This window comes from Cnephaeus nilssonii (genome assembly GCF_951640355.1).
Source record: "Cnephaeus nilssonii genome assembly, chromosome: 6".
NCBI classification, from domain to species: Eukaryota; Metazoa; Chordata; class Mammalia; order Chiroptera; family Vespertilionidae; genus Cnephaeus; species Cnephaeus nilssonii.
Genome location: NC_137077.1, coordinates 18,002,696 through 18,022,220, shown reverse-complemented (window position 1 = coordinate 18,022,220; position 19,525 = coordinate 18,002,696). Strand labels below are relative to the sequence as shown.

The 19,525-nt window shown below is 36.9% G+C and overlaps 1 protein-coding gene across 1 annotated transcript in view; it reads left to right on the top strand.

Moving 5' to 3' along the window:
- CFAP54 (cilia and flagella associated protein 54) overlaps positions 1 to 19,525 on the top strand; it is a gene marked incomplete at both ends in the record, with an annotated part of 248,988 nt that overhangs the window by 84,872 nt on the left and 144,591 nt on the right. Inside the window, 6 exon segments of the mRNA XM_079775504.1 lie at positions 529 to 684; positions 4,844 to 4,966; positions 13,407 to 13,535; positions 14,605 to 14,719; positions 15,589 to 15,678; positions 16,416 to 16,542. Coding sequence (XP_079631630.1) covers positions 529 to 684; positions 4,844 to 4,966; positions 13,407 to 13,535; positions 14,605 to 14,719; positions 15,589 to 15,678; positions 16,416 to 16,542 — 740 coding nt within the window.

Below are 19,525 nucleotides of genomic sequence, written 5' to 3'. Positions count from 1 at the left end.
AGATAAGATTCTTATTCTTTTTAAGTATCATTTAATCACAAAAGCCTATCTTCACATTTTACTAACGTAGGAGAATTATAAGAGGGGATTAGTTTGCTCTACTGAAAATTTGCTATTTTCTCACAAATTCAGAAGGGAAATGGGACTCTTAATTAAGTGGGGGCAATATTACAGAGAAATTATATTTTAATTATTATTTATTATAATTTATGCTTTTGCAACAACTCTGTTTTTTCTTACATTAAAACGTAGCCAAGATTTTATCTTACTAGATAAAGATTGGCTTTTTTTCTGTTACTAGTGGTATTTGTATTATTTTACAAAAAATTCTGAAGTTTAATTCTGAAATTGTGTTATCCTTGTGTAGCATTATTAGGGAGTTAGTGTTGTTCCTGAATTTAGATTTTTCTTTATGCCAACATTCATCTGTTAAACCATAGGGATCATATTTCCTACCTTTGTTTTCCTTAGACACATTAGTGAAGTACCTGATACTTAATTTGTGTAACAATACCTGTTTCTTTACAGATTGCTAGAATAATTGAATGTGAGAGAGTGTTAGTGGCATTGGAACTTAGCAACTACCTAAATGATTCCAGTTATGCTCTTCAAGCTGTGACTCAATGCTATGGCCTCCTTGCTCCTATAATCTTTCACAATATTGTTTTGGTACCTGTCGTACAGGTAAGGGTATTTCTTCCTCTTCTTCTTCCAGATAAGGGTATTTTTACAAAGGCAACTCAGCAGTGCATTTTGGAATAGAAAAAAAACAATGTATCTCTTATCAAGTAACAAGTAACAATGTATCTCTTATCAAATAACAAGTATTTTATGAAATGTCATGAGTTAACTGAAAAATAAATAATTTAAATGATATGTCTGGGCAGATATAAATAAGGACTTAAAATGTGTTTCTCTGAAAATATTCAGCCCCAGTGCTGTCTATATTTAAATACTGGCAATCTACTTTTCCAGGTTTTTAAATTTCATTTCAATTTTTGTGTTCTTGTAATGTTAGAAGCAACAGTATTTATTCAAAGCATGTTGTTAAAGCTATCATCTGGGGGAAAAATTGGTGGATGACCCAAGAAAATATGCTTGATGTCTCAGTGATGGAGAAGTTAGACGATATCCTGACTGAAGGGATTATATTAGTTGTTCATGCTACCTAACAAATCACCGTTAACTTAGTGACTTAAACAACACCCACTTACTGTCACAGTTTTAGTGGGCCAGGAAGCTAAATGGTGGTTTAGTTGGGCAGCTCAATGTCTTAGGCTGAAATCAGGGCTACAATCTCATTTGAGCCTTAGGGTCCTCTCCCAAGCTCACTGGTTGTTGAGAAAATTCATTTTCTTGCGATAGTATGATAGGAGGTCCTTGGCTCCTGAAGGCTGACTACCAGTTTTCTGCTCAACATGGCACTTTGCTTCTTTAAGGCCAGCAGGGGAGTCTCCTCTGCTATGCCTGAGGAGTCTTATATAATGAAATGCAGTCATAGGAGTGACTGCACCATCACCTTCACAGGTCTTACCTCCACTCAGGGGGAGGGATTAGACAGAGCTTACACATCAGGGGAGGGACTTGCGGGCTATTTTAGAATTCTGCCTAGGACAGGGAAATAATGAGAGGAGGAAGATTTTACTGCTGATGGTGCATAAAGTTACTCATCATCACCATCATTGTCATCATCATTGGCTCAGATTTTGAGAGCCAAGATGATGTCAGTGAACTTATACAAAGTGTAAAAATTTTAAATTCACTATTGAGGAAATTAATCAGAGGGCTTAAATAAGTTACCAAATATTCACCTTGGAGTGGCTCTACTGAGTATAGACATGCCTCCTCCTCCCGAATTCCCCGCATCTAGTAGTTCAGCTGCTCAAGAGATATGCCTCCAAAATCCAGCATCTACACTAATAGTTGGCAGCCTTCCATGTCACTTGTAAATGGATTGAAGCAGTATTTTCAAGTGTAGAATATTTTTCCTCCTGAATCCAAAGGAGTCTACCTGTCATTGTCTTCTTTGTTTAAGAGATGATAGATGTCCAATGTCAGACTTACTTTGGAGGGGGTGTCTCAGCATGTCCCAGATATTTACTTAATGTGTCAGGCCCCTGAATCTTAATAGGGTTTATTTCTACCTTCTGGAGGGCATGCATCGTATTAAGGTCTTTAGTGCACTTGCCATTTCTTGCTCATTAGGTCTGATTGACATAATGTTACTGATATAGTGGTCTAATGTTTTGTTTTGAGAATCACCCAGAAAGTTCATATCCTTTCATAAAATATTATGTCAGAAGGTGGGAGAGTTATTGCTCTGGGGCAAGACTCTAAATGTATATTCTTATCTGCCCAGTGTGAATGGGAATGTCTAATACTTCTTTCCTAGAGTGAGGAAAAGAAAGCATTAACCATATAAATGCATGCCTTGTAATGTGCTCTAGCAAAGAATCCACTTTAGGAGCAGCAGCTCTGATTGGGGCTCAGGCTGGTTGAGTTCAGGATAGTCCACTGTCATTCTTTAGGATCCCACTGACTCAGGATGCCTTTAGTTACAGCTCAGAATGGCTTATAGCTGTGAGGAAAAGCCTTAGGAATGGAGTACATTATTTAGAAGAGGAAAAGACGAGTGGAACAGAGAGAAGATTCTAGAAATAGGCTTCAATATGTATGAGAATGTAATGTATGGCAGAATTGGCATCCCAATTTAGTGGAAAGAGAGTGGATATTTTTAGTAAGTTGTAGTGAAACACCTAGATATCCATTTGAAAGAAAGTTGAGTTTGATTCTATTTGTACCATATCAAAAATATCTAGATTATAAATACAGAATGGAGCAAAAAATGTGACAAAAAATCCAGGAGATTTCCTGTGCAATCCAGGGTTGGTGAACCATTTCTAAGCAAGACAGAACTCTTAGAAACAGCAAGAAAATAAAAGACATATTTCACTGTATGTACAGCAATCTATGTGTGAAAAAGGGACCATAATAAAGATAGCACAAAATTTATGGATTTGGAAAAAATATATCTAACACTGATGAAAGATAAGCATACATAACAAAAAGTCTTACAAATTGACACTATTATAACAGGAAAATGGGCACTGGATACAAATAGGTAGTTTATCGGAAAAGCAAATCCAAGTGGCTGAGAGACATATGAAAGCTGCCCAAACTCTGAATATTCATATATGTGCACATTAAATGAACAATCTCATATCAATGGCAGGATTGAAAAGATCTGTAACTCCTATTGCTAGTGAGGATGTGGTGCAAAGGCATTCTCATTCATTAATGTGGGAAATGTGAATTGTTATAGGCATTGGGTTTGGTAAAGCAATCTAATTTTAATTAAACTAAATCTAATTTTAATTAAACTAAGAACAAATATAGCTGACAGCAATCCATCTACTAGTAATTTATTCCAAAGAATAACATTTTAGTGAAATTAAAATATATCTACCTGACAAAGCAATCCTTCTATTAGTAATTTATCCCATAGAATAAAATCACCAGTTGGTAAGATGCTACTCCAAGTTTCACCCCTTCATTCCTGGATCCATGTGTTCTACCTGCTGGGGACACAGTACCACATAATTGTCACTGACTTAGAATGTTTACTATGCCCTGGAGGATGGTGCCTCCTCCTCACTGGCTATCTTCTCAAAGCTGTCGGCTCAATTACCTCTCATATTGGAAACTGAGCCTGTATAAGGGTACTTATTGTGGTACTCTTGGTGGTGGCCATAAAACTGGAGACAAAGAGAAAGTGAAGTAGCAGGAGGATGGCCACACTGCAAAAATCTCAATTCTAAAACTGCAACATGGAGATTCTGGAAGTGGCTGACTAAATTATGGTTGATCCACTGTAAATAATTATGCAGCATTAGGAATAATGAATTGGAGCTAAACCTGTAGACTTGGAGGGATTTTTTCACAAGACATGGTTGAAGGAGAAATGCACAGTTCACAAAAGTGTGTATAAATCTTATTTTGTAACCGAACATCAACCCTCTTATTGTGTACATTTAGTATTTACACACACACACACACACAGAATTATTTGAGGCAGGAGAAAATGACACAACTTAATGTTAACATGATTTGGGGACATGATCTGGTAAGGCAGGAGAGGGTGATAGTGGAAGGGAGTAATTAAAGAAGCATTTAAAAAACTTGTAAGTGTACTGTGACAATAGTAATACTATTGTTGGAATGGTAGTTTGAAGCGATTAACATACCCTCAAAAGACCAACATCCATATATTAATTTGTCCTTTGGGATAATCTGAATAAAGAATAGATTGATGCAATCTTAATTCAACTTTTCTGATGGTAGTATTATTTATAGTATGAAGCAAGGAGAATAGAAGTAAACATCAAAATTAATTGTTTTCCTGGGATATGAATGTTTGGTTTTAATTTTGAAGGAAACTAGTATTTCAAGTACGTTGTATCAGTATATTTAATATGGTACACCTTTCTCCATATGGTTTTTCAAGGACCTCTTATGCCTGGATCTGATCTTAGTGTTTCTTATATCTATGTAACATTCTGTCTATATCTTTTATGGCACTTGACAAAATATGCTTTGTTTTATAGTTATTCATGTACTTATTTTATTATCTCCACAGGTTTTCAAGTTACTTTAGATGAGGGACTGATCTGAAAATTGATACCAATTTTCTTTCAAAGGATATTCCTCTATACATGATAAACAATTTATCAATCATTATTGATAACAATAAAATTTAATGCCTTAAAACTTGCATGATTTGAATAGAACATATTATGTGTAAGGGGAATATTTTTCAACAAACTATTGCATTTCTATTTCTTAGATCTTGATAAAGTGTCTGGTGGTTTTGCAAGGACTACCAAATGTCATCCACTCAAAGAAACATATGGCAAGTTTTGAAAGCATACAGCATATGATAGCTTGTTGTCTCTTCTACACAACAAAGGTATTTATCTTATTCTTTGTCTTGTGTCATAAAATTTAGGAGCAGTAATGATTTAGAAAGTTAAGCTATTTTTACAGGATTTACTTTAAAAATTAATACCCAGAAAACATTTTAGGTCAAAAGTAGCCTAGGCATGCCAGTTGGTAAAGCATGGAGGGTATACCTTGGGGAGGAGGGGGATGAAAAGAAGGCATTTGCATTTTGGAAACCAGAAAGAACCAAGAGACCGGAGGCAGAGAGTTAGGCTTACTTATCCTCATTGCTTGGCTCAAAGACAAGCATTGTGTGCTTCTTCAAAGGTTTGGTTGACTGAATCCAGTGAATCTCCTCAAAGAAGGGCTGTATTTACCTGCCTGCTTTATGTGGTGCTAATAGGGCCTTTCTGATTTGGTCAGGGATCTGGAAGAATCCTGCATGGGGGGACTGATTTGGTTCATCGCTTTGGTTGGGACTAAAGTTTGCTTCTATGGAACTGAAGCAACAGAGATACCTCTAACCTCCACCTTAGCAAAGAAGTCATGATTTGCTGCTCTTCATGGCCTGACCTCAGGAGCAGAAAATCATATTCTTTCCATTACTCACTGATTTACACTGTTGGAGAGACCTCTAGGACCTGGTCTGTGTAGATGACGAGGAAACATTGGCCATTAGCAGGATGAGAAGAGTAATAACTCACTAAAGGAAACTTAGAACCCCAAGGGGAAGGAGCAGACCAGATACTAAAATAATTGTGCCATTTACTCTCACCATGTTGGAAAAGATGATTTAAAAACAACAGCAAAACAAGAAAGAAAACTTTCAAGGTAGTGCCATTAGATGATCAAAACACAAAACAAGAATATCTGTCAATGAACAAACAAATTTGACTTTTTAGTAAAAATTAAACAGATTCTGGTTATGGTATTTCTTGAGTCAAATCTGGAAGCTTACCAAATACCTGAAAATGTAGTATAGAATTATTTAGTGATAAACTCAGAAGTTGTAATGTTGAATGAAAGGAGTTTTGGAGGTAAAAAAGAAACAAATGGAGAAGTAATAGGCCCCCTGAAGTAATAGGTCCTACGCAGGATAAATGTAAGAACATATGTGTAGTCATATGCTGGTGAAATGCCTGAAGTTCAAGGATAAGGACAAATCTTGAAGTTTTGAGACTCAAAGAATAGGTTATTTGCAATGGAAAAGAATTAATTAGTTTAAGACTTTTTTTTTTTTATCAGTAACACTAGAATTAAGATGGAGCAACATTTGTAGAATCTTGAGGGTCTAAGAATTAATAACCAGGAAAGATACCATTCATTTCTCAGGGCAAAATAAACATTTTCAGAAGTACAGGCATTTAAAAAGTATTCTGCCTGTGTACTTATCTGAGGAAAACACTTGAGGAAATACTCTATCAAATGACAGTTAACTCAGAACAGAAATCCCAAGATAGGGAAAGACAAAAAGGAGAGGAATAATGGGAGCAATGAATCTGACAATATACGTATTATTAAAATTAAATAGATAATAATGATGTGACTAGGACTTTCTAATATAAATGCTAAGTAGGGTTTCTTGAAATAGAAGAAACATCCTTGAAAGGAAAACTTATTAGTAACCTCGAATTAAAACTTAAATCCTCTTTGGGGCTGAGGGAGGGGTGAGCAGTTAGAGAATCTTGATGCATGAATGTTGTGTGTGTGTGTGTGTGTGTGTGTGTGTGTGTGTGTGTGTGTGTGTGTGTTTAAAATCCTACTTAATAATCCTACCTAATAATAGACAAATATTCAAATTGACTATACCTTTGCTATGCCCATGATTGGCCAGGAGGCGTGGAGGGGCGGGATTCGGGGTGGCGGGGGTGGCCGATTGGGCCGGCGAGACGCTGAGCTCGCATCGCCAGCAGTGGTGTGAGCTCAGCGTCTGCACCATGGCTGTGCTGTGGCACAGAAGGGGCCTCTGGGGCAGCGAGTCCACGTCCTGCCGCGGACCATCAAAAGCGGGGGAGCTGGATGCCTGTCCATTCTGGCACCAGGCCTTTCAGAAGCCTCCGCCACGCCGGAGGCTTCTGAAAGGCCTGGTGCACCAGCGGACAGGCACCCAGCTCCCCCGCGATTGAAAGTGGGGAGCTGTGTGTCCGCTCCGGCACCAGCGGACCCCCCTGCCATCAAAAGCGGGGAGCAGGCTGCTAGCAGTGTCCGCGGAGCATGCTAGGCTTTGCGGGGTAGTGGATATGGCCTGGATGGCAGGTTAGGCCTAGGGGACCCTACACGTGCATGATTTAATCATGCACTGGGCCTCTAGTATAGTATAAAATACATATATTATAACATTACTTTCTTTTGATTGAATAAATATATTCAAAGATGGCCCAGAGGAATATTTAGCCATGAATAGAAATTTACAGCACAGTAAGATTTCTAAATTGATAGGAAGGAAAAATGAACAGAGGAGTGACAGGGAAGAAGAATGCTTAATTTGGCAAAAGTTAGAAGGAAAAAGAGTATATAAGGTGGAAGGAATAAAATATAGTATATTAATTACTTCACTAAGTGTGAATGGACTTAGAAGACAGAGTTTGGCAGATGGGTTAAAAAGTCAGATTTAAATGTATTTCATGTCAAGAAACACTCATAAAACAGAGTGACAAATACTGGTTGAAAAATAAATTATTAGATAAAAGTACTGGGAAGATGCAAACAAAAATAAAGGAGGAATAGCAATTTTCACATCTGAAAAAGAAGAATTCAGCCTAGCCAGTCTGGCTCAGTGGTTGAGTGTCCACCCAGAATAGGGGCGGAGGGGTGGGAAGCGGGAGAGCAGGCTTGGGCTGGTGCCTGGGTTGAGGGCTGATCCCCTGTGGGGACTTGCAGGGCACAGCTGATCGATGATATTTCCCTCTCATAGGTGTTTCTGTCTCTCTATCCGTCTCCCTTCCTTTCTCTCTAAAAAATCAGTAAAAAACTTATTAAAAAAAGAAATAAGAAGAATTCAGGGCCTACAACATGAACCAGAAAAAAAGGCATTCTACAGTGTTATTCAACTCTGCTCTGTCTGACCACCCTTCTCTTATCCTTCATGGCATCTGGGGATTTTCTGGTCTTAGGACAGTCTTATTGTCAAGTACTAAAGATCAATTCTGAATTAAAACAAAATTTGAATGTTTTTACAACAGCAAATTAAAGGATAAAAACTAAGGTTATATAAAAATGCTACAAAGGCATTTGATAATACTTAACAACTTTTCCTAATAAAATTTCAAAATAACTTAGGAATTAAAGGAAGCTATTGAATACAGTAGTCACTCCTTATTTGTGGGGAAAATGTTTCAAGATCCCTAGTGGATGCCTGAAATTACTGAACCGTATATATACTATATTTTTCCCCATACATACATATGATAAGGTTAGACACAGTAAGAGATTAACAACAATATATAATTATAAAATGGAAAAATTTTAACAATATACTATAATAAAAGTTATGAAAATGTGGTCTCTCTTTCTCAAAATATCTAATTGTACTGTACTCACCCTTCTTATGATAATGTGAGTTGATACAATGCCTACATGATGAGGTGAAGTGAGGTGAATGACTTAGGCACTGAGATGTAGCATGAGGTTACTATTGACCTTCTGATGATAAATCAGAAGGAGGATCATCTGCTTGGAGTGATACTGGGGCATTGAGACAAGACAATGTCTATGGTTGGACGCCAGGAGTACATGATGTCTATGATTGGGGAAATTTAATATTTGGGGCTAAGGTTGACTACAATAACTAAAACCACAGAAAGCAAAACCGCAGTTAAGGGGGAATTAATGTAATGATAAAGACATTTACCAAAGTTTTACAATTATCTTACTAAATGGCAAATTTCTGAAGCCATTTTAAAAATAATTAGGCACAGGAAATACTGACTCTTAATAGTGTGATTCATTATTTGTAGAGATTCTGTTTCATGCAATAGATAAGAATATGAAATTAATTTTATAATAGAAAAGTGTAATTTATTTGTAATTGTAGAGGTCTCAAAAACCCATGAGAATCTAGTAAAAAGTTATTAGAAGAAAAAGAGAATTTATAAAGTGATTATATGTAAAATACTTATAGAATGTTAATTTTTTAAAAATTAGCAGTAGCCAGTTAGAAATAGAGAGGGGAAAATATAGCACTTATAATGCACAATATTTTAAATTTAACAAACTGTTAAAGAACATAAATAAAAGAACTATGAAATCTTACCAAAGACACAGAAAAGATCTGAACATATGGTAGGTCACACCAAGTTCCTGAATAGGAAGACTTCCTCTCATAGAAATGTAAATCTTTCCTAAAATAATATTTAAATGTAATGTAGTCCAAATAAGAATCCCAATGGGGTTTCTCTGAAACTGATTAGGATAATTTAAAAGTCCTCAATAGATATTAAAATTTACCATAAATCCACTTCAATAAAAAGAAGTGTTAGTAGAATAATGGGCAAATGTCAGTGAAAGAGAATAGAGAATCCAGCAAGTACCAGACCCAGGTCTATAGAAGAACTTAATATATGACAAAAGTGCTATTTTGATTCATTAAGAAAATAATTATCCTATCTAATAAAGATGGAATATGCTAATTGACCATCATGCCATCGCATGGTGGTGCCCATAGCCAATAAGGAGGGAATATGCTAATTGACTGCCATGCCCTCAAAGATGGCGGCGCCCACAGCCACAAGATGGTGGTGCCCAGTCCCCTCAACCCCGCTGGGGTAGCAGGCACACGGGGCAAGGCCTTGCAGCATGCCTGCCTCTGGAGTCCCCCAGTCTCCTCAGCCCCCCAGCCACCCAGGGCTGGCCCAAGGCACAGGCAAGCCTTGGCTGTCAGCTGCCCAGCCGCTCAGGGCTGGCCTGGGGTGCAGGCAAGCCTCAGATGGCAGCTGTCCAGCCGTCCAGGGCTGCCAGAGGCTCAGGTAACCAGGGCTGGCTGAGACTTGCGCTGCCGGCAGTGGCAGCAGCAGAGGTGTGATGGGAGTGTCACCTTCCCCTGATCGCCGGGTCGCCTCCCTCCCCTGAGGGCTCCTGGACTGTGAGAAGGGGCAGGCTGGGCTGCCACCTCCCCTCCAGTGCATGAATTTTCATGCACCAAGCCTCTAGTTTATTATAGTAGTTTATTTATTAAAAGGTGCTGGTATAACTGACAATTCATCTGAAAATAAACAAAGCCAGCGTCCTACCTCATACCATACACAAAATAAAATCCCAATGGATTCAAGGATGTATGGCCTTGAAGTCAGGGAAAATCTCTCTCAACAGGACACAGAATTCAAAAAACACACCGAAACAAAAAGTAGATAAATAGATTAAATAAGAGGAATGGTTGATGGTTTTTCAAACCCTGAAATGATATAATGAGATTTGCATTTTAGAAAAAAGAAATTATTCTGGTTGTGTAACAGCTCATCATTAGAGGGATGGGGCATGAGGGGTAGGTAAGATCTGAGACAGGGAATGAGTTAGAAGGTGGGAGATGATAAATTAAGCTAGTGTGGAAAAGTGGGAGAGGGATTGGAAAAGATTCAAGAGCTACTAATGAGCACTAACCGGTTTGGCTCAGTGGATAGAGTGTCAGCCTTCGGACTGAAAGGTCCTAGGTTCGAGGTTCGATTCTGGTCAAGAGCATGTACCTTGGTTGTGGGCATATCCTCAGTAGGAGGTGTGCAGGAGGCAGCTGATCAATGTTTCTCTCTTATTGATGTTTCTAACTCTCTATTCTTCTCCCTTCCTCTCTGTAAAAAAATCAATAAAATATATATTTTTAAAAAGTTATTAATGAGAGAGCATTGAGAACTTGGAAACCTATTGAGTATAGGGGGATAAAACAGGGAGAGAGAAGAGTCAACAACAATCCAGTTATCTGTCCTAGGCAGAATGCTACATGTTGATGGGGAGCAATTTTGTGTGGAAAATGGAGAAAAGATCATGAATTTTGAATTTATTGAATTTGGGGGCCTATAGGATATTCAAAGAGGTGGCCATTATATGACCATATGATTGGATCTATAGGCTTGGAGTTCAGAAGAGGCCAAATATGTATAAAGACCAAGGAGTCATTAATATATGGGCTCAATTGGAGCAATAGAAACAAATGAAATGGGACACTGTGTAGAGTGAGAAGGGAAGAGGATTATCTAAGAATCTCAGTGGGCACTTAGTCCAAGGAGCCAGTCCTGCTTCCACTAGGCAAGAGAAAGAATAAGAGAGTCGATTAGTCAAAATCTTTCTTTTTTAATCCTTATCTGAGGATATGTTTAGAGAGGGGATGGGAGAGAGAGAGAGAGAGAGAGAGAGAGAGAGAGAGAGAGAGAGAGAGAGAGAGAAAGAAAGAAGAGAGAAGAGAGAAGAGAGAAGAGAGAAGAGAGATATTTGTTGTTCCACTTATTTATATATTCATTGGTTGCTTTTGGTATGTGCCCTGACCAGAGATGGATGGAACCCACAACCTTGGTGTATCAGGATGATCCTCTAACAACTGAGCTACCTGCCCAGGGCTGGATTTTTTTTTTAAGTAAAGTATATATTAATTTAAGATTTTGCTATATATTAATAGGATTTTGCTATTAGAACTAGTCTTCCAAAATGGATATGCTTAGAATTGTCATTCCAGAAGCTTCCTCCAGCATGACCAGCAGTCCCAGATTTCAGGTGTGCATTTCATATAAACACATTTTTATATGGATTTTCTCTTATAAAGCCCAATTTGTCAAATGCCAGTTTCTTTTCTCTGCTACTTTTAAAAAATTGCTACTCTTTTTAGATGGCTTAGTCTTTCTTCTACGAACAGCAGTAGTTTTTCCAGAAGTTGCCAGAATTCCAAATAAGTGCCATTTCTGAGACACATAGTCTTCAATGTTTCATTATTTTGCCATTGTTAAAAAATTATTATGCTAAACATCTGGTCTAGTCTTTTTGTTTCTGCTCATTTGATGTGTTAAGTAGAATTGGTTCTCCTTTTCTTTTGATTTGAAATGTTCTTTTTCATTTAGTGTTTTCTACTGGCATATTATAACAAGGAGAAAAGATTGCCTAGTACTCTCAGCAGAGGACCTAAATATGTCAGAAAGCGAAGTTGAGGAGAGAGCAAACATTACCCCCTTTGTGTTTTCTAATAACAAAACTATCTCCCTCTTGTATCAATTTTATAATAAGGTTGGACTACCTTGCCGGGCATTCAAGGCCTTGAATGACTAACCCCATCTACCTTTTCAAATGCTATTTCACCATTTTCCTTCCCATCCTTTGTTCCACAGTCAGAATTACTTTATTCCACTATTGCGCTGGTCCCACAGAAGTATTTCTAGTTCTTACACCTTGCATGAAGTCAGTCTTATCAGGTTTAAGCAGCTATTCACTTCCTTGTTCAGCCACTTATGATATCATTTCCCTGCATGGGAAGTAACACTTGTTACTCAATGTAAATACTAACGTATTCAACTTGACAGAACGCATCTACATATAACAAATTCATACAAACTTATTTCTACCCACAGAGAATTGCCTTATGGGGTTCACGGTGAGTGTGTTTCCTTCATGTGGCCCTTCACTGCAGCAGGCTCCATACCAATTAGATTGCTGGCCAGGGAAGCTTTCTTGGAGTTGATGCTAGAATCCAGGTTTTAATGACCAGGTTACGTTAATAACCCGTACATTACTCTAATAAGGTGGGGAAGCTGTTCTGGGAAATGGCTCAGCTGTAAGAAAGCATGAAGTCCTGAAACCATGGTCAGAATTTATACTTGGATCAATATTTTGTAAACTTAAAGTGCAAGAAGATGAGTGGTCAAAGATTACACTAGGGAGGTAGATAAGGACCAGGTAGAGAAGGCAAAGAATAGCAATAACAGGAAAATATGGATGGGAGTAGGAGAGTGGCCCACTCCCCTTCTTATGATTAGTGTCTGCTTCTCCTGGGGTTCATGGAGAATCTGCCCAAAACAGCTTAATTCTAGCTCAGCCCACTACCAGAGTGCCTTGTCATGCATTTATGGTTGTAAATGCCCCATCCCCCAACACCATTGTCAGTAATTTTGCCATTTCACATGGAAAGCAACTCAAGACAAGAGGTGACGGTTATGTGGCCTTTAAGAATGATTTTGTTTTAACATGGATTTTTTAAGTGGAAACATTTTCTGAGTAGTTAACTTACCAAACGTATATGGCTATATGTCCCAGAGGTACAGGGTATTCATTATTGATCAGATTCCTGTTATTTGTCCCTTATTCAAAAGAGTGGAATCAAGCAGTTTTAATTCTAGGGACATATGATCTAGAGGTTAGCTTTCAGTTTCCTTAACAGAAACAGCAATTCTTAGACCTAAAACATTAATGGGACTGTTGAGTTTATGAAAGATGATGTAAGACACTTGAATATCATCAAGAGTTTCCAACAGAGATGATTAGTAAATATTTTAAATTAGATTCTGCGTTCATGGAAGGAATATGAGCTGGCAATAATTATTATAAATTATGGAAAAAAGATGTTGGACATCACACCGGAGTGCAAATCCCTATTTGGTATTATTGAGCAAGAAGAAACACAAGAGGAGGTAACTGTTTTTTGTTCCTCATCTCTAAGCTTATATTTAGTTGAGTCTTTTAAGAGATCGTGTGTTATTAGCAAACATGTTAAAAACAGTTTTTAATTTGTTATATTTACATAAAAGAAAAGTGATATATAGTGAAGAACTGATTCTCCCCCCCCCCCTTTTCTTTTGTGATTAAAAAAATGAATTCATGCTAGAATACTGGGAAGCTCCCTGTCACCTGTACTGATCATCACTTACGGCTGATAGTGAGCTTCCTGCACCCAGCTGGACATTGGACTAAAAGCCCTGTAAAGTCTCCCAAATTGAAGATTTTACTATCCTGGGTGCATCACTGAATGTAGTGAGAACACGTCAGAGCTTTTCACAGTATTCAAAGTAGATTTCCCAAACTCATTGTCACACCTAAATTGCCTTCATTAGAAGACTGCTAACGTTTGAGACAACTTTTTAATATCTGTCTCCCAAGCTTGGTGCTTACTAGACCATGCTTTATTGCCTTTTCTAGAAACTATGTGGTTAAATGTTCTGGTTCATCAAATTTGAACTGTCACTTAGTTGATGAGGTTTCTGGGGTGCACTAGGAATTACCTGAAGCCCCTTCAGGGACGGGTGTGGCTGTATCAGTTAGAGTAGCTCCGTTTCTTTCTCTATTATATGTTGAGTTTCCATGGAAGCATTTGTTTGCCACAAAATCCTTCAACTATCAGCCCAGTTTAACTGGATAACATTTTTTAGCCATAATCCTTTTTTTTCAAGGGGGTTGCTTTATCTAGAGAGAGTTTGATTAAGCTGGAGGCGATTTGAAGATTTTTTCCCACCAAGTGTTCACTCTCAGAGCCTGTCAGCCAGCCCCTGCATATCACCCAGGCTTTGCCTCAGGACACTCCCCCACATGTTCCCATGGAGGCCCCCCCCTTGCCTCTGGCATTTATTAATTCACGTTGTTTAGCCATGCAGAGATCATAGTTTTATTTACAAGTACGAAAACAGAATTTTAAGAATGCTTTTTGAAATTGACAATTGCTGAAACCTGTTAAAGTACATTCTGAAATGTAACCAATGTTCCTAGGGTTGTTCTAAGAAGTCTTCTAGGACCAAGAGGCCTCAGCAGACGTTATCACCTGAAAAAATAAATGAACAGCTGCTCTTGTTGGAGACACACCTTCTCAAACTGACGAAGCAATGTAGTCATTTTGTTTTCTTTCTGCATACTTGTGTTGAGCATTATATATATTTTTTTTAAATAAGAAAATATTTTGTTAAAAGGATTAAGGGGAGATTAGCATTTGGGTAAACCCTTTAAGGTTTACATAGTGCTTTTATATAATAAATTTAAATTTATAATCCTAATAATATTCTGTTAATAAGGATTGCTAACTGCTTTTTACAGATGTGACTCATAAAGATTAAGTAATTTATTTAGGATTGCATAGTTAGCTTGGATTTGAGCCTATCTCTTCCGATTCTAAAGCAGGGTTTCTCAACTTTGACACTATTGCCAATTTGGGCCAGATAATTGTTGTGGGGGACTGTCCTAGGCATTGGGAATGTTGAGCAGCATTCTGGCCTCTATCCATAGATCAGTGATGGCAAACCTATGACACGCATGTCAGCACTGACATGCGTAGCCATTTCTGATGACATGCGGCAATCTGGCTCCAATGGCTGTGCTGTTCATTATTCTATGCTTTACTGTCTTTAAATTATAATTTTATAAAAATGGAGTTCATATAATTGATAGGTTTCTGAGTCTGGGCTTTGCTGATATAGGACAGCTGTTGAATAACAGAAACTTGTGCCTTGGAAACTCTTTAGCTATTTGGTAGCAGACTCCTTGGCTCTTGGGTGGGGGGAATGAAAAGAAAATAATGGAGATTATTGAAATTTTTAATCTCTAAAATATGATATAATTGATACTTTTAAGGCACATAATTTAGAAAGAATACTTGAGGGTTTTTTTTTTCCTATTTTTCGTCTCCTCCAAAGAATTTTCCTATTTGGTTATTGATGTTAAACAGAATGTATTACTTATTATTAATATTTTTAACCTTAGTTGTTACAGCTGAACTCACAGGATCAGAGGACCCTATCTTTCTTTACCCTATAGTTTTAAATTGGTCGGTCAAAGGTGCTGTGAAAGAAGGTAGGTGACCTAAATGTGTACATGCTGTTCACTCAATTTACTATTGAAGATCATTCATTCTGTGGGTTTTGTTGTTGCTTATTACTTAAAGGTCTAACCCAAGCATGTCAAACTCGTGGCTGGCAGGCCACATGCCTAACTGGGGCATGCGGCCCGATGGCCGCGAGTTTGACATGCTTGGTCTAATCAGGCAGAAGATTTTGGGTCCTTTACTTGTTTAGAATAATCCAGACTGTTGATTGTCAAGTGATGAAAGAGACTGAAATAGGAGCCTGATTTAAAGTTTGGTAAGACAGAAACTTGATGGTGGCTTATTTGGGTAGTAGATGAAACAAACTAGAGGATTGAAAAACGGATTAGTGATCCTTAAGTTCAGCTGTGAAGAAACAGCAATATTATTGCTTAACTCAGAGCGCAATATAATAAAAAGTAGGATAACTAGTTATTCAGCATTTTTTTTCCAACTAGTCATACATGAGAGGCAACTTTTAAGAAATCTTCCTTAACACTGAGTTGTTTGGAAAATAAATGAAATATAGACTGAAAGGATTATTTGATTTTAGAAAATAGTAGTTCTCACCACATTTACTCTACATATTTTTTAAAAGTGAGAAATCTAAAAAACAGGTTAATAAATTTTTCTGTTAGGACAAAATGAGTATTAGTAATAGTAACCATTCAGCACTAATAACAGTGTATTGGTAATTATATATGTATGAACTTTCTTGTTTTCACAGTTATGAAATTTAAACAGAGACCTAGATTTCTGGAATTTTTTACCCAAATTATGCAAAAATGTATAAACGATGAAAAATATTCCCTTATGGTGGAGATTACAAATCCTGTCAGTGACTTCTTGAAAAGGTACTTATAATATCTGTTTTATTGCTACTAACAACTTAAAAATTGAGTAACATTGTCACATAAAGATACATAAGGTAGATGAAAAGGAGTATAGGATATAGACAATTAAAACAGCCACCTCGTAGATAGGATTTATGTCTCTGTGTGTAAAAAAATAAGTAAACATAAAAATATTTATACAACCCAACTAAGGCATAAGATTAGAGTATGTTTATGTTTGCAGCAGGAAGTAAATTAGGCTTTTTTGCTATTGATTCAAGATGGATAATAACATCTCTGGGCCATCAGCTCCTCATATAGGCTTCTTGGTCCAGTGCTGGTCATTTACATGCTCTTCTAATTCCTTTACATTAGCAAGCAGAGCCATTCCTTGGGGTTTCATTCACAGATGTGAATGAGGAGTTCCTCAAATAGAAGTAGTAAAACTTAAAGCTATTCCCCTTGTTCTCTGAGCCTGAATGATTCTCTTTGCCTCCAAATAAAATTACAGTGTTTCATGCCAGTTATGAGAGATGCCAAATGAACCCAACTTTTGTTCCAACAGCTGGGTTTTACTTTCACCACTGTGCCCAGATCTATCTCATTTTAGTAATGGGAAGCATTAGTAACATGGAGTCTATTTAAAAAATGGCAGCAGAAGAGAAACATTATCATAAAAATACACAGGAAAATAGTCTTCCTAAAATAGGCACTTCTATTATTGGAACAAACGCTTGGAATATATGTGCTTCATATTTTCAAAACATAAAAGAGGAAATTGCTTGTATTAAATGAAGCAGGCTCTGATAATAAGAACATTGGTCAGAATTAGAAAGTTCCATTACATTAAAAAAAAAAACATAGCCAAAATTAGATGTTTAGAAGCTGTAAGTAATATTCTTGATACCAAAGAAAATTAGAAGACACTATCAGTGTGCAGTGAAATTTGGAGGGCTGACCAGGGGGGTCCAATCTAAGCAAAATAGATATTCTGAAAGAGTGAAACAGAGTAAGTGGCTTAGAAGCATTGACCAGTGGTATAATAAAAGACCCGAGGTTGAAAATTGAGTGGGATAAGCATGTTCCAACCGAAGGTAAAGATTTCAGTTCTAAGGCTGAGCAGATGTTTCAGGACGCTCCTCTCCGAATCAGGGAGAGTAGAGGAAGGACAGATGCAACACCTTGATTTCTGCTTTGATAGCAATATCTGTCTTCTTTTGTGTTCACATGCTTAACAGTTTTAACAAAGAAATTTTCTCATACTGCAGCAGACAATATGCAGCTGCATTTACTTCCAACTTTGTGATATTATAGTTTCCATTTAATGTGTTAATTCATATAGATTTTTTTTTTTGGCATGGGGATTTAGATTAAACTTTAGTTTTTTACCCCCTATAGGTTTTACCAATTGTCCTGGCAATATTTAAAGAATGTTATTTTTTGTTAGTTTTTTTTAATTTGTAATTTATCTTTATTGTTGAAAGTATTACAGATGTCCCCTTTGTTTTGTTTTTTTCCCATTGGCACCCTCCACCCTGCATTGGCCCCCTCCTAGGCCTTCACCACACTATTGTCTGTGTCCATGGGCTATGCATATATGCATATGAGTTCCCAGGTTCATTGCTTCCCCCTACCCTCTCCACCCCGCCTTCCCTCTGCAATTGGTCAGCTACCTATGGTTTCTTCTAAGATTTTTATGGTTTCACGACTTACATTAAGTTTTTATCATTTTTGAGTTTATTCTTGTGTATGGTGTAAGTTGGCGGTCTAGTTTCATTTTTTTCATGTACCTGCCCAATTTTCTCAACACCATTTATTGAAGAGACTGTCTTGACTCCATTGTATGTTCTTGCCTCCTTTGTCAAATATTAATTAAGTGTAATGGCTTGGTTCGATTTCTGGGTTCTCTGTTCTGTTCCAGTGATCTATATGCCTGTTCTTGTGCCAGTACTAGGCTGTTTTGAGTATAGTGGCTTTGTAGTATAACTTGATATCTGGTATTGTGATTCCTCCAACTTCGTTCTTTCTCAAGATTGCTCCGGCTATTTGAGATCTTTTTTGGTTCCATATAAGTTTTTGGAGTGTTTATTCTAGATATGTGAAATATGCATTAGTATTTTAATTGAATCTATAGATTGTTTTGGGTAGTATGGACAATTTAATGATGTTGATTCTACCAATCCATTAACACAGTATATTCTTCCACTTGTTTATATCTTCCTCTGTCTCTTTTTTCAATATCCTGTAGTTTTCCGAGTACAGGTCTTTTACTTCCTTGGTTAAGTTTATTCCTAAGTATCTTATTTTTGTTGTTGTTGCAATGGTGAATGAGATTGTATTTTTAGTTTCTCTTTCTGAGAGTTCATTTTTGGTATATAAAAATGCCATCAATTTCTGGGTATTAATATTATATCCTGCTACATCGCCAAATTCATTTATTAAATCTAGTAGTTTTTGCTGGAGTCTTTAGGGTTTTCTAAGTATAATATCATGCCATCTGCGAATAACAGTTTTACTTCCTCCTTTCCAATTTGGATGGCTTTTTGTTAATTAGTTTTAATGCCATCTTCTCACATTCAAAGTGGATGATTCTACCAATAATGCTTATAAGTCACAATGAAGCTATTTCATAAACTTCTATGTTCTACATAACAAAAAGTCAAAGTATATGGAAATAACTGCTGAAAAGACAAGTCTTATTTGACAGAAACATAATATTATAGAATATAACATGCTACTTTAAAAAAATAAAAAGGACATAGAAAATATACCTAATCTAATTAAGAACAACTTAATATATATAGTCAATTTAAAGTACTCATTAACTTTTAAAAAAGTAATATGAAAAACAAAGCTCAGATCACTCAGACTAAAATTTGTAAAGACCACATTCTCTTACAGTACAATAAAACTGAAATGTCATAACAAAATAAATTACTGGCATATAAAATTATTGGATAAAAAAAGAAATTTACCTAAAGGTATAGAGTCTGTTAAAAACAAT